The sequence below is a fragment of the Ambystoma mexicanum genome, chromosome 13, assembly GCF_040938575.1.
Source record: "Ambystoma mexicanum isolate Mex_15411 chromosome 13, UKY_AmexF1_1, whole genome shotgun sequence".
In the NCBI taxonomy this organism is placed as follows: domain Eukaryota; kingdom Metazoa; phylum Chordata; class Amphibia; order Caudata; family Ambystomatidae; genus Ambystoma; species Ambystoma mexicanum.
The window spans coordinates 177,392,443-177,416,931 of NC_090938.1; the positions used below are offsets into that span (position 1 = coordinate 177,392,443).

General features: G+C 42.5%; 1 protein-coding gene across 1 annotated transcript in view; it reads left to right on the top strand.

The window, feature by feature from the left end:
- Nucleotides 1-24,489, top strand: part of TSPAN2 (tetraspanin 2) — a 457,360-nt gene that overhangs the window by 99,881 nt on the left and 332,990 nt on the right. The window contains exon 2 of the mRNA XM_069633565.1: nt 16,962-17,067. Coding sequence (XP_069489666.1) covers nt 16,962-17,067 — 106 coding nt within the window. The remainder of the gene's footprint in view (nt 1-16,961; nt 17,068-24,489) is intronic.

Here is a 24,489-nt window from a genome sequence, read left to right on the forward strand (position 1 = left end):
TTGTGGTGCGGCTGCAGCAGGCGCTCAACGTGGAGCGGAGCGCCCGCGTGCCCACCATAGGTCTCGGCAGAAAGGCAGGCACTGCACTGCACCCCAGCAACTTCACAGGAGCGGGCGCGGCAGATCCCGGGACTTGCCCGTCAGAGAAGCAGGGGCCGCGGTGGGGAGCTCCCAGTGTGACCACAGTCAGAATGGTGTCCTCAGGGTCCAGGGATCAACAATGGAGCTCGCGAGCCCAAGCGTATCCACCGTTGCAGTACTCATTGTCTAGCAGGTAGCAGGTTGGATGGGAAGGCAATCCGTGCATTAGCCGCCGATCCGTCAGGCGGGACATGCCGCCAGATCCGGCCCGATGTAGACTGGCGTGGCTTCACCTTGGGCCGCAGCACCAACGTGTGCTACGCGCCCTGTGTGTCTCATGTGCCGTGTTGCCACCCGAGTATCTGGGTCTTCGGACACTGCCACAAGCGCACCGCAGCGCGTCCGGAGGCTCCCACTCCGTGTTGTCGGTGGAGTGACAGGATGTGTGCAGGCAGGTTGCGCCTCCTGTCCAGTCCTCACCCAGCTCAGGGTGCAGTGGCGCCTGTGCCACCAAGAAGGGTCTTGGCGTCCCGTTCCACCATGGGGCCGCAGATGCTTGTTCTTCTCCGCGCTGTCTTTATACAGCGGTGCCTCTCCTTCCTCAGGCTGCAGTGTCGCTCGGCCAGGCGCAGACAGCTCGCCGGCCACTGTGGAGCTTCAGCTCTCCGGTGCCTTTCTTCTTCGCCCCTCTACTGCGGTGGCCATTTTGAGCGGCCGTTGACAACTCGAGCTGCTGCTGTGATTTTCTCCACGCCTGCGTTCCGATTCAGCCTCTCGCTGTCACGCACCACTGCGGCACCGTGCCCCAGCCAGTGGGTGTTGTATTTTGGCTAGGAAGTGTCCGTTTTCTCCGGATAATATCAGGATTCAGCTTTAGGATACACATGATGGATCGGAACAGTACTTCAACTCATCTCATTGGAATAGGTATATGTCTCTTCTCTCACATGGGACAGACTTATCTATTAGTTTTCTCGCATGATGTCACATGGTGCTTTTTCTTGACACAAACTCAGTGGAATATCTATATGCTGTCTTGGCTTTCCCATTGGGTACTCTTTTATATATCTGCACAGTATGCAGAGCAGGTCAGGTAATAGGTGCGATTGCCAACTATAGATGTTATGTAACATTACATATTATTAATTTGGAGAAACAATGCATTATACTTTGTTACATTGGCATTTAATGTGTACCTACAATTGCCTTTCCGCTCCTGAAGAAGTGGTAGTTATCCTGAAACACGCTGAGCATCTCATTACATAAAGAACCCATCAATGAGCATCTTTAAGTCTGCGTTTTGAAATCATTTGTTGTTTATATCATTTGGCTTTAAGATACAATATTGATACATTATTACACACTCTTGGATTTTATCACAGCACATAAGTGTGCAGTGGATGGGAATTATAATTCTTATGACACCATTGCTACAATGTAGAGATGCCATGGTAAATGTAAGGGCAGAATTACCAGAGCATGCTCTCGAGGCCCACCTGCACCCAACATTTTATTGTTGACGAATTTGCAATTCCCCAAATCAATTATCATCCCTTCCTTTTACTTGGTGGAACCTGATGTTGGTTGGGTTATACTAGCCATTTAGATTGTGTTATGTTTGGTTATTTTTAGTAATGCTTTGTTTTTTCTCATCAGATTAATGTGTAAAATGCCAAGCACTTTGAAACAGCCATAATGTGACAGATAGCAGTCTATTAAAAACCCAAATAATTAAATAAAACACATGTGTGGTACATGTGAGAAACCTGAAGGTATCTCACCCATTAGTCCCGGGGATCTGTCATCCAGGTGGCCTGGACACGGCCATCGCTATTGGATCCAGTTCCTTGGGGGTGACCAGTGCGGGAGGATCACCTAGATGGGGGTCTTTGGGGAGTGGAAGTGGGACACCAAAAGGTGCGATGTAGTACCGCTTGCTCATGACACCTTTTCCCCATCCTACCCCGTATGATATTTAGAAGCTCTACCCCCCTTTTCCTACAACAGTTTCTCACACTGTGAAAGACAACAGACTAACACCAGAGCCGCTTACCTGACATGTCCCAATACAAGGGTCAGACACAGTAGGCAATTGCTGATAATTACACACACCTAATGGCCCTTTCCCTTCCTCTTCCCCACCGAGATAAAAGGCGGAGCACTAGAGCACACTTAGAGCAAGGCCGAATGTATGACGAAGCAGCTATTCTGAGACGGCAGTTCAAATGGAGGAGAAAGGCAGTGGAAACCGAAAGGATGACAAGGAGGGAGTTGCCCTTCCCTTTTCAACCCAGACCCGCAAAGCCTTCGATAAATGAACTGTAAGACTGGGAATCGCAGCTGGCAATTGTTGTGACAGATGTCAACGGTACACAGGGCCCTCCCTCACTGATAGCCAGGGCAGGGAAAAGAGTATGCCACTGTGGTACCGTCCTTGACTCCAGTGGAATAAAAGCCTACTAGTTCAGCACAGCCGGTGAGTCTGAAGAAACTGATATTGGACCGGAATGTGTTAAGCTCAAGGTTGCAGTGGCAACATTTTTGCAAAGTAATATAATAGACAAAGGTCTTTTGTGAAAAAGCGAGGCATCAGGGTTAGTGTGGGCCTTCACCATGTGGACGCTCATTTGAAAGACACTAACAAATGCCCCGCTCCTGAACAAGAAGGATATGTTGAACTGAGAAAACGACAAAAACCAAGAGGCCTTCGGGGAGGCCAGTGTGAGATGTCAAAGTGGTCATACAAGGGTCAAGTCAAACCCCTTGTTCAGTCAAAAGTCTTTGACACCTTTTAAATTGAAAAGCTAAGTGAACTGCATTGTGATGACAAACGTGAACCCGGCTGAGGGATGTCCACAGTCAGTTGTTGGTCTGAGCCTGATTGAGGGAGGCTGACTTTGTGAAAGGGATCAGAGCCCGACTGAGGGGGTTCCTTGGGTGAAGAGTAATCGCCCGACGTGAAGATTGATGGAAGGAACTTTTGTTTTGTTTATAATACAACAGGCCCTCTAAAGCAAGATACTTTGCATAAAAGAGACTTGGGCACAGAAGGCTCTGATATTGAGAAAAGGAACTGTAAGCTTGGGCCGGAGAAGCCCAGAAATGTGCTGTGCTCGAGAGTTCCGCCTTATCCCGTGCTTCAATCTTGGGGAAGAGAGATCCCGACCATAACATCCTGACATATCATTTTGTGAACCCTTCTTTCTTTTCGTGTGAACATTATCCCACATTCCTTTTGAGCATAGCAGTAAGGGTTGGCAATAGTTCTTTTTTGTATAGGCCCTTATTATTTGACTAGACTCCAAAAGGACTGTATTATTATTTGATGGTCGTAGCTTGCTCCCATCTTAGATTTAGGTTTAGAATAGGTGTTTTTCTCACCCATTTTTACATTTTAATAAACACCTTTGAACTGTGATCATGTGTGCCTGTCTTTCTTTGATACCATGCCTTCCTTACACACACAGTTCAGGGAATGGGCCACAACCCCTGAAGTAGGCCTGTATAAATAAGCTGCTAAGTGGATTCTGCACCCCTATTTAACCTTAGAGCTCCATGCTCTCTATGAACAGGACAAGGTAATTGCAGCACAGGTGCCATGCTCCTTCACCATAGGCTGTAGTGTATAACTGCGATGGGAGTTGTAATGCAAAACATCTGGGGAGTCAAAGGTTGCAGACCCCTGAACTAAATGTCTGACATGACACAGAACTGATTCATTATAATACACTTTTTCATAACAAGATGCCAGGTTTTATATTCAATTTTACTACAGTATTTTGACCTCTCCATTCACTTACCTTCTGTTACCAACAGCATTCACCTTTATGCACATTCGATTATAAGCTGCTACTCATTGGCTTCTGTCTGGGAAGTGCCAGAATTAACATTCTGGACATTGATCTGGGGTGCAATGTTTAGAGAATGCTGGGCCAATAAATCTCCACATTTCCAGGTTTCTTTGAGCATGCTCCCGAGCCCCTCTTGCATCAAACAATACACAGTGGATTAACTTGTAATTCTCCAAATCTGCCACAACCAACCAAATTATCACAACACTTAAGCACATGTCATCCTCCTCTGTTTTGCACGACTATGGTCCTCCTAAGAGCACTGACATGCACCCATGCTATCATACATATCATTTCTCCACTGCATCATTCCCTCCCTCTCTAGCATATATTTATTTATTTTCCTTCCCCTTATCTTCCCCTTGTTCATATTCTTTCCTCCAGCTAAATATGTCCTGGATACTCTTTGAGGGGGGCAGAGTACACCAAACCATGGACATATCTAGTCACTGTGAAACTAGTACAGTGATGATTTGGCGTAGTATGAAAGCCGGTTGACATACATAACATAAGAACATTTGAAGTGCACATTTGAGGGTCTCATTATGAGTTCAGCAGTGTGGCTGAAAATGGTGGTACTGCAGTGGTAAATACTGCTGTCTTACCACACCACCAAACTATGGGTTTGGAGGCAAGGTGGAGGAAAAACTTGCTGAAGGCAATTCTGCCACCTTACTGCCTAAACCCAAAGGGAGTCCTTTGAACATCAATAAATGGGGACTAACCCCACCTAACTCCACTTGTAATCAGGCGATAATTCCATCAGACCAAGTGGAAGTAACAGTAAATCCGTTAGGTGGTATTTTGGTGAATTTATTGCCGAAATACGATGAAACTTGTAATGAGACCATGGGCCTCATTATGAGATGGGCGGAATGGGATTAACGGCTTCGGTAATGGTGCCGGCGCCGTTAATCCCATTCCGCCCTATTACGAGGATCCCTCGCGGGTCCCGCGAGGGGACCAGGGAGCTAACAACGGGCCCGTTATTAACGGGCCCGTTGTTAGATCCCTTCTCATTCCCATTGAGCCCTATGGGGGCTCGAATGGGAATGGGGTAGGACCAGGTCTGGGTTCCCTGAAGGAGGAAATACCAGGCCCTCCAAAGTCGTAATGGCCCAGTATTTCCCCATTCAGGGAACCCAGACCCGGACACGATTTTGGAGGCCCCATGTCCTCCAAAGTCATAACGAGGCCCCATGTTTTTTTGCCAAGTTTAGAATCAAATTCACATTTAGCCCATAATTTCAGACTTAGGGCCTGATTCATGGAACGTTTTCCTATGGGATTGCACCATTATAAAACACCTCCACGAATCATGCCCGTAATGTCTTAACATTGCAAAATAGGATATGATATTTTATTTATAGCGCACCCATACACAAGGGTTTTAAAGCGTGATGAGGCAGGGTAGGGGAATGGGGAACAAGACAACAATCTTACTAGGCCCTATGACATTGAGATTGCGCAAGTGCAGGGGAGAGGAAAGGGGAAAAAGTGCATGGGAACGGGAGGAGGATCAAGTGCTGCACATAGGATTAAAACATTAAGAACAAGAAGTGCGGCCAGCAGGTGGCAGTGCAAGGTTAAGTGCAGCACCGCAAGTGATAGATAGTGCAGGTAGGGGGACTGTAGGGTTACAGATACAGCCGCAACTGCAGGGTTTTCGGGAGGCAGTGCAGGTGTGCAACTGGGAGGGCGGGGACCTGGGCCCGTGGTTCATAGGGTATCCAGGTAACCAGTAAAGTATCAGACAGGATGTCAGCAGGGAAGAGGAAGAGAGAAGGCAGAAGCAAAGAGGAAAGTCTTGAGCTGCTTCCGGAACCAGAGCTGGTTCTGTTCAAGTTTCAGAGAGGCAGGGATGCTGTTCCGGAGGTAGGCGCCCCAGACGGGAGAGATCTTCCCCAGCTCGTTGCTTGGAAAAGCACCTGACCCTCTAGGAGGTGGAGGTGGAGGAGCAAAGGGCTCAAGTAGGAAGATACTTCAGAATAGAAAGCTGGAGATATTTTGATCCCAGGGCCCAAATGGACTTGTGGACAATGCAAAGGATCTTGAATTTGATCCTTGCAGCCACTGGGAGTCAATGGAGGGATTTCAGTGCTGTAGAGATGAGATCCCTGTGCTTGAGGCCAAGGACAAGTCTCGCAGTCCTGTTCTGGATGAGTTGCAGAGGGCGGAGAGTAGAAGCAGGCAGATTTAGAAAGAGGCTGTTGCAGTAGTCAAGCCTACAGAGAACCAGAGTTCTAAAGACAGGAAGCTTCTGGGGGAAGGAGAGGGAAGGGAGAATACCTCTGAGGATATGCATTTGATAGTGTCACTTCTTAGAGATATCAGTGATGTGAGGAGAAAAGGAGAGTGTGGAGTCGAAGATGACCCTGAGGTTCTTAGCCTCGCAGGTAGGATTGGGAAGAGGGCCAAGGGAGGCCGGCCAGAGAGTGACAGGAAAGGAGCGTGCAGGTGTGCCGATAAGGAGAATCCCTGTCTTACTGGCATTAAGGCAGAGATAATTGGCGGCACACCATTCCTGGATGGCAGATAGACAGTCAGAGATGAGGGAGGGAGAAGAAGTGGTGGAGGGAAGCCTGACAACAAGCTGAGTGTCATCTGCATAGTACTGAAAGTTGGAGCAGAGAGTGGCAATGCTGTGGCACATGGGTGCCAGGTATCGGTTGAACAGCCAGGGAGAGAGGTTAGGCCCCTGGGGAACACAACAAGTAGAGGTTGAGATGGAGGATAGGAAGGACCCAAGTTGGACCTGGGAGTGTTGGTCACAGAGGAAAGAAGTCAGCCATGCCAGAGCCTGATCGGTGATACCCAGGTTATCACGGAGACGGTTGAGCAGGATGACATAGTTAACTGTGTCAATAGCAGAAGAGCAATCGAGTAGGATGAGGACAGAAGGGATGATAGAGTTAAGGTTGGAGAGCCAGTCATGAGGTGTTAGGGGGAATTCTCAGAAATGTGTTAATTCCCTCCACCTTAGAGACGCCCAGCAACTTTGCTGGATTTTGAGGACTTGATTTTTTTTGCCTGGAGAGAGTGAGACCTTTTTTCCCACTCTCTCGTGTATTTTAATGTGATTTTATACACTGTGTTTCTTTTTGGTTGTGGAGTCTAACCAACTCCATAGGCATCATCTTTTACAATTGTGTCACAAAGCACCTTCAGTGCAGTGCCACAGGGAAGTCTTCCATATTTCCCAAGGTTTAAATACCTTCTCTGGGATCAACTACTGTTTCCCCGAGCAGTTGAGTGAAACTGACTTCACTTAGTCCTTTACAATTCTAGACCCAGCACACCCTATTTTACAATAGAGTGCTGGAGGGGTTACTCAGTATCTCCTGTGTCTAGTTATTCTTGTAGCATTCATATGTTACCCTTTCCTCTCAGAATGGCCTGTGGCAGTGGTTTTTGTATGAACTACCATGATTTACCCCGACGCGAACTGTTTGCAGCTCCAGTAACGTTAAATAACTGGAGCCATGTTTTTCAAATTGGCACTGAGCCTCCTTTGTTAAAATGGTCCCGGTCTTCTTTTTTTGCCATTTCTTTGCGCAAAGGCCCTTCTCGAGTTTTTTGTCTGTGCGCCAAACCAAGTTTGGTCTCTTTGTTCGTTCGCCTTTGGCAGGCTTCAGTAGTGAAACCCGCCTCTGACTCCAGAGTGTCTGGGGTAGGCAGTAAGTGATGGAGATGCCCGAAACTCCATGTTCTTAGTCTCCTAGGAGACCCAAAAGCACTCTGTGGGGATTTGCTGGCTGACTGTCCAGCAAGGATAGCCACCCCGCTGGGTGAGTGACAGCTGGGCTGGAATGAATGGGAGAGAACTGAATAAAAGGCGAGTCTTTTGGCTTGGAAGGCAGAGTCGACCACTGGACGAAGTAACCGACGAAGAGCTTGAAGAGAACACCTGCTGCAACTCCTGGACCGTTGGTTTGCCCAGTGAAGCCCTGCTGCAGTGACTACTTGACAAGTTTGCATCGACAGAGAAGCCCTGCAAGGACGACTTCTCCCTTTGAGTTGGTGGGACCAATCAACTCCCAAGTAAGCCACCTGAACACCCATCTCGGAGCTGGTTGAATTTCCTCAGAGTTGCTGCAGGAAACAGTAGAGCCACGGAGAGGGACACAGATTGTCTGCGTTGCTTGTAAGCTGGCCTAAAGCTTTTGGAAGATCCTCCGGACTCCCACGAAGCAGGACTGACCACCCCTCAGTTGAGTGCGGGACCTCAGATGTGAGGAAAGTCCACCTTGACTGGCAGGAACATTTCAGTTTTACTGTTGGAGGAAGAAATAAAGGACAATGTATTGCCGCTGAAGAGACCACAAACTCAACATTTCATTCTTCAAACACTAACATCTAAAAGCTAAGTTTCATATTTTAATCTAGCTGTCCCCCGACCCCTTAAATGGTTTAATGGGTCAGGAGGTTACGGGGGTGTCCCCCTCACCCTTTACATGATTGTTGCACAAAAAACCACTGTATTTTTGCCGCGATATTTGGTAATCACAGCCATTTTTGCTGCGACGTTAAGACATGGAACTACACAAACAACATCAGCATGAGCTAAATTCCAAAGTGCAACTGTGGTTCATCATTTTGATCTATTATCCGAGTTTACCTTTTTCTTATCTTAGTGCCCGCCTCAATCAGTTTTAGAAGTGAGCGGGAACGGTCAGGAGCGGTGTTCCACTACTTTTAACTACCATTTTCACCATTCTATATAGAGGATGTGTCCATTCATGTCCCTGTGCAAGTGTAAAGTTGTAAAAGGAGCATTAGTTACTAGTCACTTAGATTATTACAGTTCCCTGGCTGCAACACCTTGTCACATGCTGCACTATCCTTTCGCCTTACCTCCCCCCTGCCGAGGCCACAGTTCCCCTCATTATTTCGGTACACTTCTACCAATGGCCACAATCTGAAGTTGTTCTGAAATTCATGTTTGCAAAATGTTGATATATGACGCTGACTGTAAAACGGAGAGAAATACACTTTTCGCAGTATGAATATCAAAATGTCTGTCACAGAGGACTGAAAATGCTAATTAAACCTGAACCATTTATGGAAATGGTGACTTCACTGTATTGTTATTGTTATTGTTATTGTTATTTTGCATTTATATAGCGCCTTATATACCATTGGTATGGTCTGAAGGCGCTGGTAGGTTGAACGCCCTTGGGAACCGAAGTTCATATCAGTAGAGAGAGTAGAGAGAGTCAAAAGGTGCGTGTGAGCACCAGGTATGTGTACAGCTCGTGCAGTATCAGTGTAATAGCTGCTTTCTAGCGGTAGGTGTGGTGGTTGAGAGGTCAGGAGTATGTGTTCGCTCTGGCAGGATTAATCCAGATTGGATGTGGCTGCGTTAGGCCTGAGGAGAACGCCTTGCTGGGGGTGTGTAGCCAGCAGTGATTATTTAGAATGATGTGGAGTGAGCGGCGAATGTTGATATGAGAACAGTTATACCGAATGGTGTCATAGTATCTCTGTGTTCTAGTTGAGTGGTGATGTAAGGAGAGAGTAAGCGTGTTGGTGAGATATGATGGGTTTCATGCACTTTCAGAGACTTCTAATTCACAGGGAGGCTATTGAGGACACTTCTAAAATCAACTTTTACGGAGAGGCTATTGGGCACATTTCTAAATTTGACTTTTCACAGAGAGGCTATTGAGCACAATTCTGAATGCAACATTTCACAGCTATTGGGTGCACTTCTGAATTCAACTTTCTGAATGGAACATTTCACAGCTATTAGGTGCACTTCTGAATTCAACTTTCTAAATGTACTTCTAAATTCAACTTTTCACAGAGAAGCTATTGGGCACTCTTCTAAGTTCTACTGAACTGCTTATTAATGATGGTACAATCTGCCGGCATGATTTGTGATATAGAATGTGCAAAAGAAGACTATGATGGACTGTATTAGAATACAACAAAGAGATTGATTGCTAGAAGGACACCTATCAAAGCTAGGTTGATTTTGTGTGCCAGAACAAACATGTTTCCCCTATTTTGAGACAACTTCTCTTGCTCCCACTGTTTGTCAGAATTAACTTTCCACTCTTATTCTGCCCCACTAGTTATTTTGTTTGCTACTCCAAGCTTTTTTACGTCTAAAATCAGGATCTATGTTTAGGGGCAGTACATACATAATGGACGACAGAGCGCTGATCCACCCATCACCCATTATTCCATTATGGATGAGCAGCCAAAACGAGACTAGGCAAAGCCCTCCTGCGCTGGCTTTAACTGACAAAGGGAAACATGTTATCTGCCAGGACAAGGCATGCTTTGTATAGCCATCTAGAATAAGGCAAACATGATAAGTATTATATTATTATGTGGTAAGACTGCCACCAGCATTGTTGGGCCAGTCTGGGTATAATTTGTTACTGTGTTATGGCATGTTTTAATGGCCATCCAGAGTAAAGCTAACATGATAAGTGTTCATACATGGGAAGACTGACTTACTCCAGTGTGGCAAACTGCAAACACTTTGTTACTGTGGCATGGCATGTTTCAATGGGCATCAAGTGCAAAGCAAACATGTCTCATGATAGATGCCCATTATATTATTGACTTGCAAGACTGGCCTACATTAGTGGGCCGTCTGGATATATATGTGTTGCTGCGGTGCGTGAGGGGTCAGAAATGAGAGACAGATACAAAGTTGTACGGTTCTCAACCTTTGCCATGTTTTTAAAAAAAAAAGGGTGGGATAAATGCCTTTTTCCAGTAAAGCAATCCTTGTGTTCAGGAGTTGGTTCCTTGCCCTGAATTATTTCAGGAAGCCTATTAGAAATGTGTTTTTCTAACAATGTTCTGTCCAATTGAATGAAAATGTCTCTTTGTATTCAGCAAAGCAAAAATGTCTCATCCATAGAATATGGTTGTGAGAATAATCAAACACATGTCTTTTCCGCAGAACATTCTTCTGAGGAGGGCAACACCAAATGTCTCTTTCATAGAACACTGTTTTTCAGTATGGCAAAACCAAATTTCTCTTTCATAGAACACTGTGACAAAATAATAAGGTTTCTCTCTCACACCAATCTTAATCTCCGGTTATACCCTCCTGCCAGAACTTAATCCTTCAATATCATGGTTCAATGTTGGGCCAGGAATATCTTTCCAACTACAAAGAGCACGCTTGATATCCTCGTTTACTCTCCTGCCAGGAATATCTTCTCCCAAAACAAAACCTTCTGCCTGATACTTTTATCGGGTCTTCCTTCTACTTCATGCAATCATATTTCTTCAGTAACTGAACTTGTTGACTTTAAGTGGCTAGGTGTATCAATTTACCCCATGCAGACTTTTCACATATGCCCTTTTGTTCAAGCTCTGTTGTCAACCTCTCTTCCAATCTCTCTTGGCTCCTGACAATGCTTGCTTCAGAGCACTCCCAACTGACATCTCATGTCAGAAGAGCTACCCAACGGTTGCCTCCTGATCTCTCTCTTAATGTCTCTTGACTTATAGCAATGCCGGTTCCAGGTTTCCCCCAACTGACATCTCATATCAGGAGAATTGGCCCAAGTGTGCCTCTTCACTTTTTTCCCAATGTCTTTTGGCTTAAGGCAATGCTTGTCCCAGGCTCTCCCCAACTGACATCTTGCGTTAGGAAAATTGTACTATATTTGCCTTTTCATCTAATTTTGATTCGATCAACAAGAAGTATTTGTGAACAACTCTTCCACAGTTCTGCACGTCCTTGGCCCCTTCCACTCTCAGGCTGACTCACTGGTATGCCATGCTCTGTCTGCGAGAGTATCTCACAGGGCTGGCTTCCCGCTTATGAAGAGGTTTGTTTGTTTCTCACATCAGCGTTTTCTTACTTTGCCGTCAGGACCCATTCAACTTCACAAGGTCTCTTCTTTCCTGACTCTGCTGCGCTTCAGTCACCTCCTTGTTTCCGTAGTTTCTCTTCTCCAGTCTGCAACAACACCCACCGGCTGCAGTCAATTGTACTCTGCTTCTCCTATGACTATTCTCTTCTGAACAGTGATTAAAATAAAACTAGACGGCACCTTACACTTAAAGTCACATTTCCTCCCCATTGACTCCTTGGTCATCTTCTTCATCTCAGTACTCCAGGTATTATGGGACTTGGATTTCAAGGCAAGATTGTTTTAAATACTTGTTGGAACAGATTTTATCAAAATCAGAGAGGTCATGTGAACATTATGTGTAGTGGTGATCGTAACACTTGGTTCTACTTTACAATAAGCCATGAGGATTTTAGGAAAATCATGCGTCTTCATTAGTGTAGTTATCACTTTCACCCGATATATGTCTCCTACCACATGGTCCTCCCTCATGATACCACCCCCATGGTCAGGATCAGGTAGTGACTGCCTTTCCCTAGCCATCTGGTAGGAGACCACTAGCAGGGTTTCAGTGATGACTCTGCAGGATTCTTCACAGATGGTATGGCATGTTTTAATGGGTATCAAGAGGAAATTAAACCTTTTATTTTATTATATTTATTTATTGAGCATTTGTTAGGCACCTATACATCAGAATTGTGATTCAAGGAGCCACAAGGCTAAATGGGAGGGGGGGGGGGGGAGGGCAAGGGGAATTTATAACAATGGCAAAAAAAACAAATATACATTTGTGGTCCTACATGATAAGTGTTATTATCTGACAACACTCGGCCTCATCTAGATCTATTTTCATACTCTGGTACAGCATATTTAATGGGCATCAAGAGGAAAGTAAGCATGATGTGTTATTATTTGGCAAGATTTGCCTACGTTGATGCCAGCCTGGATACATGTCATACTATGACATGGCATGTTTTAATGTGCATCAAGAGTAGAGCTAACATGATAAGTGTTATTGCATATCTAGACTGGCCTATTTTGGTAGAGCCAGCATGGGCATATATTCATACTGTTGCATGCCATTTTATGCTGGGAATCAAGGATAAAGCACACATGATAAGTATTTTTGAGTGGTAAGACTGGCCTATGTTGCTGGGCGAGTATGGATATACTGTCTTACTGTGGCATGTTTTAATGAGCATCAAGAGAAAAGCAAACATGATAAGTATGATTATGTGGCTACACTGGCCTCCCTTGGTGCAACCACTGTATTTTCTGGTGTGGCATTGCATTTTTATTGGCATTAAGTGTAAAGCTTGTAAGATGAGTGTTTTTGCGTGGCCAGACTGGCCTATATTGGTGCAGCCAGTCTTGACATTGTTTCTTTTTGTGGCATGGACTTTTTACTGACAAAGCCAGCAGCAGTTTGTTCTTACATTGGCAGACTTGCATATATTGGCACAACCAGCATGAACATGCATTATGAGTAAAGCAAACATGAGTGTGTTCTGATGTGAAAATGCTAGCAGTTATTTGTGCAGCCAGAATGGCAATGTTTGGGCTCAGCCAGAATGAACATGTTTTTTATTCTGTCATATATAATGTGAGATACAGCATCATTACAATGTATTGGAAAATGTTGTTGTGCGCAGTTCATGACTTGCAACTATTGGATTTTGTTTCATGAGTTACCTTATTGGGACGCAAGTCTAATGCACCAAACATGATAGAAAATACAAGTTAGGGACATCTCTCTAACATGAGACCTGAACAACGAAGAGTGCTAGTTGCCTTGCTATTTTGCACAACACATAAGCCTTAAGTGAAGTTGGCAAAGGGATAGACGAATTTCTTAGAACAGTCAATGACAAAATACAGATTAGACACCTAAAATCATCTGACAATGACAGTGCAAACTGTGTACAGTAAAGTAGGAGGCGACTAACATATAGCCGCACAGTAGAAATAGGGTAAGCTTACAGGTAACAGAAGGAGACACAATGCACTTCCTACAGTGGAAATACTATGTATCAAAACGTACTAGACCACAGTCATAGAAATAATAGGGATCATATAGAAATTCATATTGGTAAGGTAACATGATCAGCTAGAGTTTGTGCCATTCTAAAATAAAATGCGTTTTCAGCAGCAGCCCTCCAAAGTAGTTAGAAAACTGGGCTGCAGGGAAACATTCACATTTGCAGTGGTCAGGTACCGCTCATTCATGCTTGTCTCAGATGCTGAAAAAAACAAGGTCAGACTCCATGAGGGAAGATGCAAAAAGCTGCACAGGGATTGCCTAGGAGCAAAGGATGTAGCAGGTTCCCAAGCCTCCAACGATTGAAATATATAACAAATAATGTTCTTACACATCACTTTAAACTAGCAAGATGAAGGCCACAGTTTGGTGAGAACTATTTCATGTGCTGATATGGATACCAGGCAAAGTCAGTCAGGCAGAAGACACACACTGCCCTCTGGCGGAAAATATCCACCTAGGATTGTAGTTACAAGTAACACGCAAAATGGGTGCTTCCACTAAGAATATAAAGACACAGGTATTCATGACCATAGAATCAAGGATATGCTTGATCAATGCAGGGAATATAAAAAGGGATCAGGGAAGGGCAGGGGATACATTAAATGTTCTTATACCTCTTCAAATCAAGTACGCCCCCAAGAAGTCATGTAGTCCATCATTGGAAAAGGAAGGAAATTTACCAAAAGGTGAAACATGCTTCCTAGAAGAAGTCGCAATATTAACTGTCAATTGAACAGTTACAAGGCTGAGAACGGTCACATGATGCCAATGGTATCCAGTCATTGCATCGAATATAAAGCATTGAATGCCAAAACTATCGAAAAAAATCCATCAGAAAAAAAGCATCTAATGCATTTTTTTCAAAGGTAAAGGTTTTATTTTAATTATAATGGGTTTTAAGGGGTAAAAAACGGGGGTTGGGGGTACCCCTCCCAAAGTTAATGATGAAATGTTGAATGATTTTATAACTATTCTCGGCCAAGGCTGCATGTACGTTTTTCTGGCTTCTCATGTACTTTTATTTGCTCATTGAACGGTTTTTGTATGACTAAGGTTTTCGAGCCTACCTTGCACCCTAAAAAGACAATTGCAAATGTGTGGCTTTTAACAATTTTTTCAGAGGTACAATGTCCTTTCATCGCCTGCATTTTCATCCCCTGGCATTTTAACGTGAATATTACAACGAATATGCTCATACATTTATTTAGGGGGGGTGGGAAAGGGCAGATAAGGGTTTAGGCGGGTAGGCAATAGCCAAAAGTAGGCGTGGGAGAGGGATGGGGGGGGTCACCACCCCAAAAAAAACGATGAGCATTTTCGATGGAATGTTCACGTTAAAATGACAGGGGATGAAATTGCAGGCGATGAAATGACATGGAATCTTTTTCAGAATGTGTGCTCTAAAATGCACCATTTAACCCATTAGTTAACCCATTATGTAACCCATTATTTAAACATTGTCTTCCTAGAAGTCATATCGTCTTATGGAATGCGTCTTGGAGGTATGAGGGAAATATGCCTTGAGTTCCTGCAGTGTGACATCAATCTTTGAATCCCAGGGACTCATTCCACGTATGAAAGTGGTGGTTAAATACATGTTCCCTTATCTATATCCCTCTTCCTGAAATGAAACAGACTAAATTAGGTATTTGTAACACCACCAGCCGTATCAAATATATCACAAATACCAAAATACCTACTGTGGTGGTAAATGCCATAAGTGGTTTTATCACAGATAAAATACCACCAACAGAACACATACTTTTCAGCATTATCTGCAACCCAGTAGAGCCTGCAGGTGGAAATATATACTGGCTGTGGTACTTTGGCAGTAATATACAATATGAAATGAACTTTTCCCCATTCCTAGGCGTAATGTGAGAACACTTTGAAACTGACAGGTACGACCATTTTATTAGACTAGCTGAGCATTGATCTTTTTTTTGGTGATTACCAACATTTTTAGACACACATTATTTCTTTGATGGGTATTATTGGTGGTACTGTTTTACCCCAAGTCTTATTTTGTCCACTGGTGATAATGTGTCAGCAAACCAGTGGTGAAGCAACAGAGTGCTTTTTCTACTCTAGCTGTAGTTGACCTTTCTGGAATATTATCCGGTCTATAACGAGTGGTATTTAAAATGTTAAACTAGGAATGATTTCCTTTGGTGTGTTTAGAAATCATATTTCTCGAATTCCACAATCTGTTTGTTGTAATAATACCTCTTGGGAATGATGTCAATATGTCAATAAGAGCTCTGAAATCCCATTAGCCATGCTGCCTATATTAATGGTGTGATGCACCTTGCCTCCCTTTGACTCTTTATCATAAGCTGATAAGATAGCTCAGTGGGTTGCACGCTCACTGCTGGCATCTGTGTGTGATTATAGGTCGCAGATTCTAATCCTGGCGAGGCCAACTCAGCCTTTCATTCTTCCGAGGTCGATAAATGAGTACTAACTTTGATTGGGTGATATTTGTATGTAAGGCGCTTTGGCGAACGTGTTTTATAAATAACATATCATTTTATTGATGTTCAGGAAACAGCTCAAGACCCTTCATTTCAAGGAATGGCACCTTTCTAACACCTAGGCACACACACCCTCCACTCCCCAAACTAATTGGGACTGGGTGATCTGCTTCCCAGTGGTTCCTGCCCTTGTTGCTTATAGACTCTTTGGTGACAAATTGCCCACCTTCCACTCCCTGTTGTTAGCTCCCCACCCCCTTGCTTCTCTGCCCCCTCACCATGTTCTTCCTGTATGATTATAAGGTTCTAGGTTCTTACATCGCCTGGCTTTTTTTCGCGGAGTTTTTTGCCAAATATTTTCGGCTGAAAAAACTGTTTTTTTAAAAATATATATATTGGGGGATCCCCCCAAACCCCCTTCCCTATTTTGTAGTCTCTATATCCCACACACCCCTAGCCCTTATATGTCACCCACCGACCCCCTATATTTTTGCAATTCGTTTTTCGGCCAAAGGTTTTCGGCAAAAAACGCAGCAAAAAAAAGCCTGCCGATGTTAGAACACTGTACCGATTATCAAGTGTGACGTTACCTCTCGAATCTAGGTCAGCGCTCAAAAAAATACCATAATATTAATAATGATGTTGATTCTGTGCTTCTTGGTGACCCATCTTTGCATTTTTTTTCCAGCTCACAGGATCTGCTGTCATCGCTATTGGGCTGTGGCTACGCTTCGGCGCTGATATCTCAGAGTTAGCATTGCAAGGGGGAGGCAGCCTGTCGTCATATTTCACAGGTAAGCACTGAATGCAAGAGAGGCCTTATTCGCTTGAGGAGATCCCATGTCTCCCCTTGTCTGGTGTGAGTAGCTCATCCAGTCCAGGATTGGCCTTTGAATTCTGGTACTTGTGCAAATTGGGACCATCAAAATTGCAAGTCACAAATTAGAAGAAGAAACATGACTGGATAATGGAGGAAAATACTCAAGAACACAGGCTTGACTCCACGGGCCCTGTTTGTGTTTATGATTATGTATTTGTGCAGCACACAATGTTTCTTTTGAGGACAGGCATGCCACAGAAATCAGCGTGGACAGTTGCCTGAACTCTGTCTGCAAAGGAAATGCCTTCAATCAATATTCAACTCAGTATGGTTCATTATGGTAAACTTTCTGATGTCATCAGAAAACAAGGATCTCTCGAATCTACTGTTGGTGACTCTGCAATGGCATTGGCTCCAAGTCCAATAAAGCAAAGGCTAGATAGTAAAAAAGCGGTGATCATTGATTGCCATCTTCTAATAACGTAGAAAGATCACACATATATTGATTCAAATTTAGGCCCAGATCCTCAGCTCAACATCATAATTAAAGTTGTTTGTTTTGGGCATTAACCCTATTGGCCCCATTTCCTGTTCCACCCTTAACCACGTCCTCAACAGGTAGATTGTCAAACTAACAAGTATCAGCTGTAAGACACCCGCTTGCTGTACAGGTTCAATCACTGTAAAGTTTGCCTATGAACATGTTTTGGTCAAAGCACTATGGGCCTCATTACGAGTCCGCCGGTAACCGAGGCGGTAAAACCACCTAGTTACCACCGGACTCGTATTACCATTCCGCCTCCGTGATTCCCGGAATTACCGGGGCATTACAACCCCGGTTTTCCCGGAATCACGGAGGCGGAATGGTGTTAATCCCCATTCCCATCGAGTCCTATTGGACTCGATGGGAAAGGGGATCATGGAACCACCAGCAGCATCTCGTAATGCTACCTGTGTTTCCTCGTCCACCTGCAGGCGGTCGGTGTTAAACCCGCCAGGTCAGACCTGGCGGGAACATCACCTCCCGCCTGCAGGAGTCGGGATCAGGCGGGGCGGAAACAACGGTGGCGGCGGGTTTACCGCCACCGTTTTTTCCGGACCGCCTGAGTTATAATGAGGCCCTATGTCTCCACAGTACATAAATACATTCATGCAAACGAAATAGAACACTTTGGGCCTAATTACAAAATTGGTGGAATGGGTTAACGGGTGCCGCTAATGGATGCGGACCCATTAAACCCATTCCGCCTCATTACGAGGTCCCTTTGCGGGACCCGATGTGGATGTCTGGTTTTACCAGACGTCCTTAACGGGTCCCGGGAGGGGACCAGGGAGCTAACAACGGTCCGATCGTAATCGGACCGTTGTTAGCTTCCTGCACCCATTCCCATTGAGCCCTATGAGGGCTCAAATGGGAATGGGGAAGGTCTGGGCCCGGATTCCTGTAGGGGGAATTACCGGGCCCTCCAATCTTATTAAGGGCATGGCTTCCACCAAAGCCGTAAAGAGGCTCTTTGTGTAGATAAACATTTACAATTGCAATGTTTGCCAACATCTATCCTTATATTGAAAAGGCAATGTTCAGGGATATTGGTAAGGTGGCAGAAACCACAAGGCGAATTTTTAATATTTCATGTGTTCTTGCAAAAAGATGTATCTTGAAATGCTGGAAATCCGCAGGGGGACCTAGTCGAGCTGACTTTCTTAAAGATCTGTCAATGGTGAACGAAAATGAGGAACAATTTGTATTAACTGTCCCTTCAACCTGCCGCCCCAAGGACATTTGAACCCTCTTTCGGCTATAGCTGTGTAATTTGCTACCCGATGACGACACTACACGCCTAATATCACCATAACCTACTATGTATACTGTTGCATATGCAAATGTGTGTCATAACTGTATCTAATGTGCTTTTGTAATGTCTATGGCGTTGTTCCGCTTCAATGTAGCTCTCTATGAAAAAAAAGTAAAAAAGAAAAAGAAAAGGCAATGCTCAGTAATAAAGTCCTCGAATTTTGCAAGATAGCAATTGGGCAATATTTATTGAGCTGCGCTATTTCACAGTACAGGTCGATGAATCTACAACTTGTTTTCCCAATTAATAGTTCTGTATTTGGTTATGAACTTGTGAATTTAAAAAGTCAGTCTTGGGTAGTTTGCGTCACGATTGAAGTTGATTTTGAAACAGAAATTTTGAAATTGAAATTGATTTCCTTGCATGTCTGCAAAAAGGCAACCCTTTGACTGAAGGGTCATATAATTCTTGATACAGAGGATAGATCCAATGTTTCAGTCAATTCTTTGACCAGAGACAAATTATTACTAAGAGACAAATGTTTTCATCATAACAGTCTTAAACACAGTGTGAATCACTAGCCAAGTGCAACTTCTGTTCACACACTTTTAATGGTAAACATTCCATTCTACATTTTTTTAAATAACATCCCAGCTCTCAGTGTTGTAAATAATAACGGTTCCTCAAAGTGAGGATTCATTTTTTTTTATTACGCTCAGAGAGGGAGATGTGTTGGTATTATGTAACCTGTGCAGATCAGTCTCACCCTAGAAAGGATATCTTCATCATGCTGACTATTTAGTTGGGCTGTTGCATTAAATAATGGCATCAGAGCTCCTGATGAGATATGGAAGTGGGGTTATTTCCTCCCTATATTTTTTTTTTATTTGAGGGTAAAAGATGTTTTGTTCATGTAGTGATTCTGATTCCCATTTGGGGATATTTCTTAGGGAAGTAAGAGTATGCTGTAATTCTAAAGTAGACTTATTTTGCAATCCATGTATCCTTGACCCTAGTAATTCTATCCAATCAAAGGATTCATTTTTATCAGAAAATTGCTTATGTGATCAAGCAATAATGTTGTCTTATGATATGTTAAGATAGTGTAGTGTTCTACTAAGCACTATCATTCATAGTCCAGCACCAGGGAGGGCAGGATATATTTTGGTAGGGATATTTACTTCGATACAGGATATGGAAAGGTTTTTAGTTTTTTGCTGACCACTTGATAGCATGGATTTGCTCATAGATTAGGTAGTATGGAATTTGAGCTCATGGTGCTTAAATGGGAGAGATATCATCTCCGTGCACAAGATAGTCGAATTTAGGAACCCTCAAAAAGAGAGACCCCAAGGACCAGGGAGTTCGGGAGGCAGAATAAAGGCAAATTCTACCTTCTACAAAGAATGGAGACTACTATGCAAAGGTTTGAGTATTGTATAAAACACCTTAAATGCAATCCACTTTTATACAGCCGGCCAATGAATAGCATTGAAGATAACAGTGTTACAGTTTAGCAGAGAATGTACTGAAGTAGTTTGACTGTCGTGTTAATTAAGATGTTAGCAAAACTGTGAATATAATTTATTTTGAACGTTATAACTACCAATAGGGAGAAAATGCTGTTCTATTTGAGGCATTACTATTTGGAATAGGCTCAAGAAAAATAATGTAAAATGTATTTATTTATTTATTTTATTTCTTATATCATGCCACATGCCCATGGGCCTCAGGGCGCACAAGTAACAAAACAAGACAAAAAAAACAGATTTCAGAGCTAAAGAGCAATCGGGGCCAAGAGAAAAGGTGCCAAATCGTGTATTAGCGATACATAGATACAATATATCACTCTGGCCTTGGCAGCATCAATGGGAGCTGAGCTCTTGAAGCAGGACCAAAGGCATTCTGATCACAAGACCTCACTCACATTGGAGTGCCAGGCTTGTAACATACCTAGAAGAGTGATCATTACAAACCATCCTACCCTTTCTGATCCCCAGCCACATTTATCAAGTTCACAGTCTGTTCCTGACTGGTTTCCTGATTCCCATTCTAGTGCTTTGCCCTGTTGAGAAAATGGAAGACAACTCTGGGAGTCTAATTTACTGCACCGGGTTTGTTGCAGATACATAAACTACCAAGCGGAATACATTTACAGGAGAAGGAGAAGCTCTGAATGAGAGTGGTCAAGAATAGAGCAAGTAAGTACCTGGATGGTACTGTTCATTTTGAATAGGCAGTGCTAATTGAGGAGGTGTTTGCTGACCTGGTGTTGTTTTTATCTTGATCACAGTCTTAATGTGCTAATGCCGCTACAAGCAAGTGGCTGAAAAACAAAGTTCATTGGTTGCTGAATTATACTATCTACCATGTCAAGCTGTTGTTGAATATTCAGCTGGCAGATGTCTTTTTAACAATGGAGGGTTTATAGTGTGAAACCCCCATAGATGCACTGTTAAAGAAGACCCATAATGATGGGTGTATGAATGTGACCCTAAGTAAAGTGCAGTTTAGCATGAATGATCTGAAACAGCTTCTTTAGAGTGTATGGTCATAATATTTAGGTTGATAGGTTTATATGTGATCTTATTGATAGTCCGTCATATTCCTGCTTTTTATTTTGATTGTTTGATTTTGTAAGTTTAATTTCATCTTGAAAATGGAGCAGTATCTGATCTTGTGTATTAAAAAATGTTTATTGGTATCTGGTGGTTCAATTGTATGTATTGCATCCTCTAATTCAAAAATCGCCTTGCTCTGCCTTAGAATGTAATTTCTCTGTCTGTATGTTTAATTAATAATTTTTACTTTGTGTGATGACTCGTTGAGTATACCTAGCATCGTAATTATGACACCAGAGGAGAATCAACTGGGAACACTCCACTGACAACACCGGGAAGCTCAGACCCAGAAACGGCAGATAGCAGTGAAGGATCTAGAGAAAACCTCAACATAATTGAAAACCAATGAGAAATTGCTTGGCTGTGATCAAACGATACAGAAAAGGAAATAAATATCAACAAACAGGTTTTGACACTAAGAAAAAGGTTCTGTTTTTTAGAATCCACAAACCAAATTGTAGAGGAGATGTGTGGCAATGTAAAAGAGTGAGAGGAAAGGATCACAGAGTAAAAAGAGATGAAGGAAGGGGAATTCAAACAAGATCCCAACTCAGACGAACTCAGATATTAAAATGAATGAGAATCCAATCCAATCATACATCTGTCAGATAGACAATTCAGTGATGAAGAACAAAATTTGTTATATACAGGTTTAACATTTGCACCCGGTGTAAGACTCAGACCAATTGACTTGTATGTGGATACCTACAAGTTCTGCTGAAAACTTAACTGAAAACGTTTTTTTAAAAAAAATTAATATGGACACAGCACAGGACAGTATAGTATCAACAGAAGAATTGGCATATTCTCTAATAGATTTAGAACACATTAAACTGATAATGTCACCGGAGGAAGAAGGGGAAATTAGTACTTAAAATATACTTATTGATCTGTATATTCAACAAGGAGCAAGCAGATAACACTGCCTACATGTCAAAGTAGAATGTATCCCACTTTTCACAAAGGAAAATGTGATAGATGTCTTTTTTGATGTCATTACAAAAGATATCTGTCAATTTAATGATCATTTTAGCACATCAAAACCTTTTGTTATAAGCAAATATATAGATGACATGGTAACTAAAGAACATTCTTTCAATGCTGAAAGAAGACCACAGCATTGTATTTAAATCTGCTGATAAGGGTAGACATGTAGTCATCCTAAACAAAAGGGACTATATACAGATGGATTTAAACCATCTGAATGAAGAAGGCAAATATTTACGGATTACTGGAAAACCTTGGGCTCAACTAAAGCATTAGCTTTTACTACTGTCAAATTTTGGTATGATCAAGGTATGGTGAACAGAATGGATTACACAAACATGATAGTGAAATATCCTAAAAATCCATTTATCTACTTCTTACCAAAAATCTATAAATGTTTTGAAACAATTCCCACAGGATGACTGATTGTTAATGGAATAGGTTCAAGCATGGAACCAATATCAGAATGTGTTGATATGTTTTTCTAATCATATGGTTAAACAACTATGCTCTTACATCAGAGATAGTATACACATCTTACAACTACTATCTGAAATGATTTGGCTGGACACTTACTGGTTAGTTACTTTGGATGTTGTTTCTTTATATACTTCGATAGAACACCATTTAGCCGTTGAAGTGCTTGAATGTTTCGATAATAAGAAATCAGCAACTTATTACAATGAAAAAAACATGTTGGTAGAACTGACAGATCTGGTTCTGGAAAATAATTTGTTCATGTTCGATGGGAAAATTAATCATAAACTAGGGGTTTGAAATGCTCTCCATTAGTGGTCAATTTGTTCATGAGCTTTGCAGAGATGACATATATTTATAAGAATAACACCTTGAATGTAATAAAGTGGTGGAGTTTCATAGATGATGTCTTGATGATATGGGCAGGTAAAAAAGATGATCTTAAGGACTACAGCACATTTCTGAATTTGAACAAATTGGGGATGCAAGTCAGCATATAGCAAAGCAGATATAGCGTTTCTTGATTTAGATATTCAGATGAAAAATAATCAGGTGGAAACAAAACCCTTTAGAAAACCTACTGAAGATAATACTATATTATTTGCAGAGAAATGCTGTAAAAAATGGTTCACCAAGAATTTACCATACAGGGAGTTTGTTAAGAACAAAAAGAAATTGTAGCATCTCAGAATTATTCAAAGAGCAGTGTGACTTTCTTGTGCAAAGATTTCGGCAGAGAGGGTACAATCAATGAACCATCAATGTAGCAAAATACAAAGCTAAGCACAGACCAAGACAAGAACTCTTAACTCCATGGGTTCAAGAAAGAGATACTTCAAATAAATGTTGGTTTATCACACAATACACGGCACAAAGTAATTTGGTCTATACGCAAATATTGGAGCATTATGTTGTCAAACAAGGAGCTATCTCCCTTTATTTAAGAAAACCCCAAAATAGTATACACAAAAGCACCTCCAATAGAAAATACATTATCTCCCAGTTTCTGTAAGAAAAATATTGTAAAGGAATCACTATGGCTAACTAGTCAACCTAAAGGATTCCACAAGTGCAGACATTATAACTTTTGCAAATACACAGTAAATGGTGGTGTGTTCTCAGATCGACTAGCAGAAGTTTTAAATCAATGAATTCATCAACTGCAATAGTTGCTTTGTGGTCTATACTATCATATGTATTTTTGCTAAGGTGTATATTGGATGTACTACAAGACAGTTGTAGACATGAATATATGATCATCTAAGGGCTGTGAAATCCAACAATGACAAGTATCCATGGGCAGTACACTGGCAAAACAATCATTGAGAAGATAATTTGAATGGAATTTGATTCTGTGGAATTAAGAGAATTCGATGTGATGAAAGAGGGGGAGATTGGGAATGGATTGTAAGACAGAAAGAAGCTAAATTAATGTTCTATTTCAGGGCTGTGATTAATGGGCTGAACTCGTATCACAAACTTCACGTCTTTCTAACATAAGATTCATGTGCTTAG